General features: G+C 38.3%; 1 protein-coding gene across 1 annotated transcript in view; it reads left to right on the top strand.

The window, feature by feature from the left end:
• Positions 1-1049: 1049 nt before the first annotated feature.
• CABCOCO1 (ciliary associated calcium binding coiled-coil 1) overlaps positions 1050-9853 on the top strand; it is a gene marked incomplete at both ends in the record, with an annotated part of 49552 nt that continues 40748 nt past the window's right edge. The window contains 2 exons of the mRNA XM_080347722.1: positions 1050-1169; positions 7007-7119. Of these exons, the coding sequence (XP_080203848.1) occupies positions 1050-1169; positions 7007-7119 (233 nt within the window). The remainder of the gene's footprint in view (positions 1170-7006; positions 7120-9853) is intronic.

The raw sequence follows: 9853 nt of genomic DNA, 5'->3' as shown, positions 1-9853 counted from the left end.
CTCCTTTTGGAAGCACGGCTGGTGTACGTGTGTCATCAAGGGTCAAGGTGTTGGAGCAGAGAAAGGAGTTACATCCATGTTGAATCTCACACTATAAATCAGAATCTTAGTGGGTAATGGGCAGGTTCTCATCTCTTGTGACCCTGCTAAAACACAGCTACTGTACTTAGTGGTTTGCACATTTTAAGAAACTGATGATGACAACCTTCAGGAAGTGGCAAACTGCTCAGAAACAGTCGCAGACCTTGAAACAGCTGTAGAAATCCCAGGAGGTCCTTGCTTAATGTGGAGCACTGCAATGAAATTGTTTTGTCATACCAGCTCCCTCAGCACAACAACAAGCTTTGCAAAAGAAGTTACCTTTTTCTTTGTTCTCATTACTGTTTGCTCACCAAATGCTTGCATTTTATTTGATCTTGCAGCTAAGTGTTATCACTCTGAATTGTTGCTGTTGCTGCAAGTCTGCATGCTACACAAAGCTGACAGAAAATATTTAACTATAGCTTAGTTTACTAGTCTTCCAAGTTAAAAAAAAAAAATAAATTAAAAAAACGGGCAAAGAGGAGAAACAACAAATACAGATGTATATCATAATGAAAATGTAGTTCGTTTGCTAAGTCTTCTTCTACTTACTATAGTATGTGCATAAAATACGAACATTTAAGTCCAGATCCTGAGCTGGACTAACTCTGTATCCCTCCATCTGTCCTCACAGACATTCTGATTTACACCTGCTGACATTTGAGCTGTTGTAATAGGTGTTGATGTTCTTGGACTGTGTTTAGGTTTAGGTGTTTCGTTTGAACATGGTTTTCAAGGAGCTGAAAATGTTGGGATGCTGTTAGGGTAACTGTAGGGATAGCTGCATGATGCTGTCCTTAATATTTGTTATTCGAACAACATTTACAGTAGTCACCGGCACTATTTGGATTAGGGAAACGGGGAGATCTAAATTACCGCAGAGAGCCCCGCCCACCGCCCGGGGAGAGCCCCGCCCCCCGCCCTGGCCCCGCCCCCGTTGCCTGGGCGACGGCGACGCCGCAGGCACTATGGCGGCGCCGGAGCAGGAGCAGGTAGTGCCCTCCGAGCCGGCCCCGCCGCCCTGTCCCTCGCCTCTCACGGGCGCCAGCTCATCCCGGGGCGGTGTGAGGGGCCGCCGTGCTGCGGCGGTAGGGCTGGGGCAGCGGCGACCCGCCTCCTGCGTGCCCGCTCCTTTATTTTCAGAATTTTCTAAAAAATGTCTTCAATAAGCTTCAGGGAAAGTAAAAAGGGCAGAGTGTGAAAAATGCAGTGTGGGTATTGCACCAGTGTAACATCCCTCCCACGGGAGTTTAGGGGAGAGACACCCACCCGGGGCAGCTCCCGCACCAGCAGCCACGCAGGCCTCAGTGTTCCCAGCCTAGCTTGCAGTCGGCCACGGGCTCTTATTGTTAAGCATTTGACTATTTCTTGGCTTATTTGTGCTGGTACCAATCTCTAACGTTCGATTGTTGAGGGACAGGCATGCAGTTTCCCTTCAAGGAGCACTGGTGGGTGGAAGCGAGCGCACCCCTTGCTGCCAGCGACAGCATGGGCATTTCTCACCCTCCATCGCTGCACGGGGCCATAGTGCTCTGAAGGGTTTCCCAAACCCATGTCGTTCTCCTTATTTTCTTTTTCTTTTGCCTCCTACATTGTTTGTTTATTTGTTTCATTGCAATTTTGACTTGGTTGACAGAGGCGTGATTTCTGACAGGCGACTCATGCTGTACTTCAAAAGAAATACAAGAATACAAGTTATTCCTCCCAAGAACGTATGAGGTGTTGTGTCAGCTCAGAACTTCCCCCTCACGCCTGTCTGTGTAGTTGTAGCTACCATGAGATAATATCATTCTGGTTGAACTGCTGTGTTTTCTTACATGGCCGAGAAGTTCCCATTGCTGTTGTAGAAATGATTAACCACTTTCAGCCCATGTTGCGTCAACCTGCACAAACCTGCCCTAGCAATTGTCAGTACAAAAGCTTAACGTTTAGGTTCCCTTAAATAAATAAATCCTCTTCCCTGTGAAGCATATTATTACATATTCTAAATGCTCTATGAAAAATATATGTGTCTTTCACAGGGTTCTCTGTTCGTGTTCTCTGTAAATATTTTGGCAGTTGGAACAGTGGAACGCTGGGGTAATGCAGTCAGTTAGGTCATAGTAAAAGGATATAAGGTGTACTGTATGGGAAACGACAGGCTGTCAAAAATATATTGTACATCCATTTCAAAAGTACCACTGAAATTTTCATCATTTTTACTTCGTGGCATTGTAAAAGAAATCTTTAGGTGAATTCAGTCAGTGCATTTTTCCACGTATTTTCTATTCTTTATGCTTTGAACTTTGTTCTACACATAATAACTTACCTTTGTGATATTTCCTACTATCCTTTATGATTTATTTTTATTGTAAACTCTGTAGAATTGTGGGGTTTTTTGTAAATCCAACTATATAGTCTCCAGTTTTTGCTGAAGGTATCTTTGCATGGTCTATAAGTAAGCTGTAGGGAACACTAGATTCTATCACTATTTTTGTTATATTGTTTCTTAGATCTTGAGTGAACTCCTTTTGATTTAAATTGAATATTTTTATAATTTTTCATACTTGTAATTGTTTTCAACAGAAAGCATATTAGAAAATCTAAATCCTAATCTTAGTAAGTCTTGCCACTGCTTTATTTTAGCAATATTTTTTCCAGTAAGAAGCCTGCAGCTGTGAAAACATCAGTAAAGTTTAATGTCATAAGACATTTAGTCATCTATAAATCTTCACATTTGGACCGTACGAAACTTTTGAAACGTGTTTTGTTATTGAAAGGATACTATCAGCTTCTATTGCTTATAATGGTCCTCAGAAAGCTTTGTCTTTTACTTTTGACTATCTGCGTATTTCTCTTTTGAATGTAGCTGAAATTAGTGTTACTATTTTTATTCCCTTATTTGTTTGACGACAAAAGAAATATTGCAACTAAAAATAGCAGCTATTGACTTTAACTTCCCACTGTGGGAGCGGACAAGTGGGGCTTTTTAAAAACAAACAGGAACAGTGAATGCATTTCTGTTTCTGCCTTAACTATTTATGTAGACAGCTTCAAGATTTTCTGCCTCTGCTGAAGTACTTGACAGCTTGATAACAAAATGTGTATAATACAAATAACACCCTGTGTCGCTGGTGGGTTTATTTGGTTTGTGGTTTGTTTTTGGTTTTTTTCAATTCCATTCTGATTAAAGTTGTAACTGATACGCAACACTCTTCCAGGTTACATCTGTCCTGCTGTCAGCGATGTCACTCGGAACAGAGGTGGCTGAGCCAGTTTTAAATGAACTAACACAGGTACTGGAAACCATCGAGCTGCAGCAGCAGAGTTTTTGCAATTTGCTACTTAACTATATCACTCTTCTGCTAATATTTTTTGCTTCGTGGTGGTTTGTGAACCACCAGCTGAGAGATTCAATGAAGATCTTATTATTTTGTTTTAGACTATCTGAGCTGGTATTTTGATTCGATGCTGTTGACAAGGGATGCCAAAAGCATTTGGAGTAATGTGTTGAACAGCCAGAAACGTAACGTACATTCAGAACATCTAAGAATTATTTTGAGGAAAATAAACCAGCAGCAAATAATTCTCTAATAGCAGTCTATATTTCGGTAGGTTAAGTTTACTGCTGGGAGGATTGGTTTAGGTTTTTTTTCTTCCCAGCACGTGAGGGTAGTGTTACCAGAACTCACCTTGGATTACCTCAGTCAGTCACTATGGTTAACGATAAAATGAATGGCAAATTCTTTGACATCAGTCAACACATATATAAAATAACTTCCCTTTGAATTTGGAATGGTTGTTAAAGACAGCAATCGAAAGACAAAACAGTATTCAGTCAAAATAATTATAAGCTTTTAGTTGTGTGTGTGAAGTTCTGTCCAAACAAAAACTTTCTGCAAATTTAGTATGATTCTAATGATTTGTGGACTTTCACTCCTTTCTAAAATCACAAAAAAAACATTGGTAGTTTTAAAATTAATTTTATAAATTATGTACTTTGTGTCCTGTAGTTTCTCACTGGTCATTTGGAACAGTATTTCTTATTATCTGATACCTGTGCTTGCTGCAGTGGACAGTGGTGCCACAAATCCATCCTTACCATGAGCAGTAACAAAGAGAGGAACACTCTGGTGGGGGTGTTGCTGCTGGGAATATCGTTAGACGCTAAATGGTGAAATGGGAAGCGTTCACCTTGCCATGTAAACCATCAGATTTTGATGTGCAGATTACAGAGCCTTGTCTGCAATACTGAGCTGCAAGAGCTTGAATATCTCTTAAAGTGCAAACTTTTGTTGGTTAAATAATATGTTTCTAATGCTAGAGGACCTTTAAATGCATTGAAAGATATTATAGGTGACAAGGCATCTAGAGTTATTTTTACATAAATTTTTGTTACCTTATATAAATTGTATATCACTATAGTGCAACACTGCATACTAAGACTTCAGTAAATTTTCCAAGAGGTCCTTCTAGCTGTTTGTAATTCAGAGAATGAGATGAGCCTTAGCATCAGCACATTAAGTGTGCCCGGCCTGACAGTACGATAAGGGTTAGAAAGTTTTGTACTTGAGTGAGCCAGGTACATACTGGAGGCAGAATAAAATTCCTTTTTTGGACCAGGTTTTTGTGACATGATGGATGTTGCCTGATCCCTCTCAAGACATAGAGAGGAATTAGTTGGCCTAAGATTCTTGGGAGTTCAGTTTTAAAGCTGTTTTCCAGAATGTTCAACTTTTTGCCTACTAGCCTGTTCCTTACAGCACAAATTGTAAGTCCTGCAGGTAGTGGAGAGTGTCTTTGTTCTTACTCATGCCTGGCCTGTAATCAGAGAGGAGAAGCTGGAAGATAGCTTGATGAGAACAAAACCACTATGCCTTGAAATTTCTGATGCTTTTCTTTCTGATATGGTGCTAAATTCCTCATGCTATACTGATTAAGTCCATTACTGACCAGCAATATGCCATTTATATAATGGTGCAAAAATACATAGTAAAGTATCTTACGTATTTGACATTCTGAGAGAAAGAGATGAAGTGGTATTAATTCAGTTTCTAAAACATTGATATCAGTTAATATTTTAGTTTAGCTCTTAGTACTTCTAAAGAATCTCTTGTTCAACAAGTTTCTAACACCACTGTTCACTTCAGGAAAGCATACATATTTTTCCTAATTATTAAAAAATGTCTTTCAATAATTGTATAATATTAGAATGTTGAGCTTGTGGTTGTTTTTTTTTTTTTCCTAGCTAGGACATGCAGCTTAGATTATATCATACACATATTACTGGCTGTAGGAGTACTTCTTTTTATACTACATGAATTATTGCTAATAAAAACAAATACAGAGTGACATCATGCTCATACCTATGTGAAGGAAGCCTTTGTTTACTTCATTCCTGTTGTTCTGATGAGACGTTGTATTGGATCCTAACTTCTTTACAGCTGGGAACACTAATTTTTCACATTAAAGTACATGTGAAAGTACTCTAGTTCTTAATTAGAGGGGAAAAAAACCTTAGTCTGTCCACTAAATGTTGCTCTCAGTTTTGTTTCATCAGTCTAGGAGGCTGTAATTCTGCTGGTCCCGGAGTTTTCAGCATATCTTGCAGTTTGGCAGCAGCAGGGGGAGCAGTGTAGCTTTATTTGGGGGCTCTCCTTGACCAGTGCTAGAGTTAGTTGATTATTAGCCCAGAACAATGCTGTTCAGGCTCAGAAATCAGCTCATGTTAGGAAATTTTCCACTTCTCTCTCTCTAGGTGAGCTAGAAACATTAGTCTGCCAGCTTTGCCTTGCTGTGCCTGTGTAAAGCCCAAGTCCCACAGATGCAGGAGTGTAGCTGCCACGAGGAATTGTGATCAGGCTTTACTCAGAGTGTTTTGTGTCCTGATGCAGAAGCAGGCCAGGCCAGTTAGGCTCAGGGTCACGATGCTGGGAGGGACCTTTGGGATGTGAACTGGGCCAGCAGGGACCTGTGAGGATGAGGCTTCTTCACCTTTCTGGGTAACCTATTCCAATGCCTAATTATCCCCAGCGTGGAATGTTTTTCCTTATGCTGCCCTATGCTAACGCACTGTAGATCCCTTCCAAAGGGAATATTCTGTTCTGTTCCCATTGTTCCTCGTTCCCCTGCCATGCACTTCTGTGAGGAGTCTGATTCTTCTCACATTTTATAATGCGCTTTGACACCTCACTTTGCTGCCTTCATATTCTATTGTGAAACAGGGGGGGTTGTAGATTTTATTTTGTAGATTTCTTCCTGAAGTCTCTGGTCGAATGTTTTTGGTCAGTGACATGCACTAAATAAAATATCATCAAATCTTCCTACTTTTTGTAAGACCATTGCATTGTTAATTCATGATCAGTTTTTTATCTCCTATAACATGTACATCCTTGTATTTCCTATAAGGAGCTGTCTTCTGTATTACCTGTGCTATCTTGGATCTTTTTTTTTTGCTTAGGGAAGGAGTCAGTGTAGACAATAAATCTGAAAATGCAATCAAGTACAGAGTGGAGAGCAAATAGCACAGTAATGTGTATGTATACTCATAATATCTTAAGCAGAAACTTGTTTTAAAATTTAATTACTGTGCAATCTAGTATCATGCTGGTCAAATCTAGATTAATGGATTTTTTTGCACCTTTATAATTCTGTTGCTGTTACTTGCAAGTTAATTTAATCTTGTGCTGCACATAATACGTCACTATGTTCCCATATGAATTTAAGATAAAAATATTCTTTTCCATGTATCTGCTTAGCTTTTCTCTAGTGAGAATGTGCTAGGGTATAGTGTTGCTGCCGTGTAATTACAGCTGTGTTACATTTTTGGCATTTGTTGACTTAATCCCTTGCATACTTCCTCAAAATAAAAATTTTATTTAGATAAGTTACTGACATAATAAAATAAACCCTTTCAAATTATATTCCTTTATATATGTGTGTGTAGGAGGAAGATGGAGATCAGGAAGCTGTATGTGAAAAGAAGATTATTAACCGGGCATTTCTTTCTCTTTCCCAAATTACTGCTTTGACCGAACAAGATGCAGAAGGAGTTCAAAAGTAAGTGGCAATCATAGCAGTGCTAGAACCAATATAATAAATAAAAATTATAGACAGTTTGTTAGATTTCTTTTTTGATGGTTATGTCGTTATTCTTTAATTGTTCAGTTAAGTCACGGGTATTTGATATGATTAATAAAAGATAGGAAGAAATACTGTTGATCTCAGATCCACTTTGTTTTACTATATTTCCTGTATCTCTGGATTTTTCTTTGACTCCTTTTTTTTCCCACTGATATTTCACGTTGATGTAGTTTCTGATAGTTTACAATAGTATGAAATATGCTGTAAATGAAATACGAAATGTAAATAAGAACAGGCCAATAGAAGCCTCACTTGGTAACTTTTTTTCTAAACCGTTCAAGATTCTGTACTGTAACATGAGTTATTGAAAAATCAGAAAGGTTTTCAAAGTTCAGAAGGGGCTGGAAAGCTTTGGAAGGCATTAGTAGGGAGCCATTATGGTGCACTGGGGAAATCGGAGGCAGCCAAGGACTTCTAATGTAAGCCCATTTTGTCTTTCCTGTAGCAACACTCTCCTTTGTTATTAGTGTGCAATAGCAGCTAAATTTAGGAGGCCAGTAGTTCAACCTGGGACTTGAGACTTATATTGTAAGGATGGGATTTTTTCAGAAATTGTGTCCCCTAGCAAATTCTTAGTGAATTAAAAGGCAAAGGGCTGATTCACTGGTCTAGTTGGCGGGGGTGGGAGTGGTGGGGAAATAAAAAGATCCGACCTTGTCCCTCTGAATGGAATAACTGTTTAATAGAAATTAAAATAGTATTCCTGAAATGTATTCTATTTGTCACTGTTCCAAGGAGAAAAAAAAAAAAAAAAAAAGTTAGATCTGTGATTTCTTTCAATTTTTCTTAAAAAAAAAAAAAAATAAAAATTGTCCCCATCAATTAATTATAAAAAAATATTCTTTCACTGTTTTCCCTTGCATGTTAAGCCTCTTATTTTAGAGAAGGCTGAAGCATACAACTCACTGAATACCAAAATGTCCTTAATGGTGCAATTTGTTGTGAAACTTTCCTCGTTAAGATTAAAAAAAGAAGAAAGATCATAATTTTTTCTTAGCTGATTCCATGTATTTTTTACATATATTTTCTGTACAAGTGGAACATAAGGTATATACTGCATCTGACTGAAAAGAGGATAGTCAGAGGGTATTTTATGCACTCTAAGCAGTTTAGCAGCAGCACTGACATTATGTTAGTTGGCCATAGTGCACTATGTCTGTACACAAAAGCAGCGTGAACGCCACAGCTAGCATTAGAAAATCAGAACTTATCTCATCCAGTATGAGTATTTTCATGTCCTGCATTCCTGTCTATCATGGAGCTTTTTACTGGCGTCCATCTCTGTAGGACTTGAGCACCTTCCACGAAGGAAAAAATAGCAATCAGGGCAACTAGGAAATCTAAATGCCCCATCTTTTCCCAATCATTTATAGCTACTCTTGTCAGTGACATGCCTTACAGAATACTGAAAAGACAAGTAGTACCGGCATTGTTAGCAGCATCAGAGAAAATCTAAATCCCTGAGAAGCTCTGATTATGAAAACACAGAGTTGGCAGAAGCTTCAGAAAGAGAGGATATGGACTGTTTCAAACCTTGGAAAGTTCAGCTGGCCACGTTCCACTTCTATTTCAGGACACAGTTAAGTGTTTTTAGCCGACTTGCATGTGTACAGCCGTACAAATTTGTCATGCAGAACAAAGGAATACATGTTTTAAACAAAAATGATTGGATTATATGCTTTGTTTTGTTAGCTCTTGAGGCTTTAATTAAAAAAAAAGAAACTCATCTTATTTGACAGTGTATCTCTAGTGACTTGGTGAAAACCCTGAAAAACTAATGGTTGCTGCTCAGTAGGTCTGAGATTTAATGCCCTTCTTAGGAAGAATGAGAAGCGGTGAGGGGGAAGAAGACTTTGCTCTTTTACAGGAGACTAGAAACTCTGGTCACAACTGGCTTCCATATCCTCAGGTAGATTTAAGAAGGCAAGAATTGCTTTGATGCAGAACTGAACTACCTGAGACATGGCTGCAAACTGGAGTCCTAGCCCTGATCCCCTCTCTTCATGTGGAAAAATCTGCATAATTATTATAGAAGACATAACTAATTCTCTGTTTGGCTAGAGTAGACATAAATGTGTCAGCAACATTGTATGGTCTCATACAAGGCAGTGTATTTTTTCATTGCTTTTTCAAGTTAAAGTGGAAAAATTTCCACAGTGTGCCAGTAAAATAGGATGAGGCTCTTCTTAAATGTCTTAGCCATTATGAAAGTGGAATTTAAACTTCTAAATATTTTAGGTACTTTAAGTAATTTTATATTATATTATTTACATTAATTTTCAAATGTAATTTTTCTTCAGAGGCTACATGAAAAGTAATCTTGAAAGGGAAGAAAGAACTTCTTAGTACTGTAAAAATACCTCAATCAGAGTGAAAGAATGGTAGAAGAAACTGGAGACTAGTTCTTCCATTTCATCCTACAAACCCCTTCCTCAACAAACACTGATTTTTATCTGGGATTTTCAGTGTATTTATCTTCTTTTTTTTATATATATATGCTTTATATTTTTTATTTCATTAATCATTTCTTAACATTTAAATAGTGTCTGTTGAAACCTGTAGGTATTTACTTTTTTCAGTTGTCATGTCCTCTGTTTATAATCATTCATGCCTAGAAATTGGTGTAGCTAAGTTCCAGGAAGATGTATAT

Source organism: Nesoenas mayeri (assembly GCF_963082525.1).
Source record: "Nesoenas mayeri genome assembly, chromosome: 7".
In the NCBI taxonomy this organism is placed as follows: Eukaryota; Metazoa; Chordata; class Aves; order Columbiformes; family Columbidae; genus Nesoenas; species Nesoenas mayeri.
Note: the sequence above shows the minus strand (reverse complement) of the source record. Positions and strands in the feature narration are given on the sequence as shown.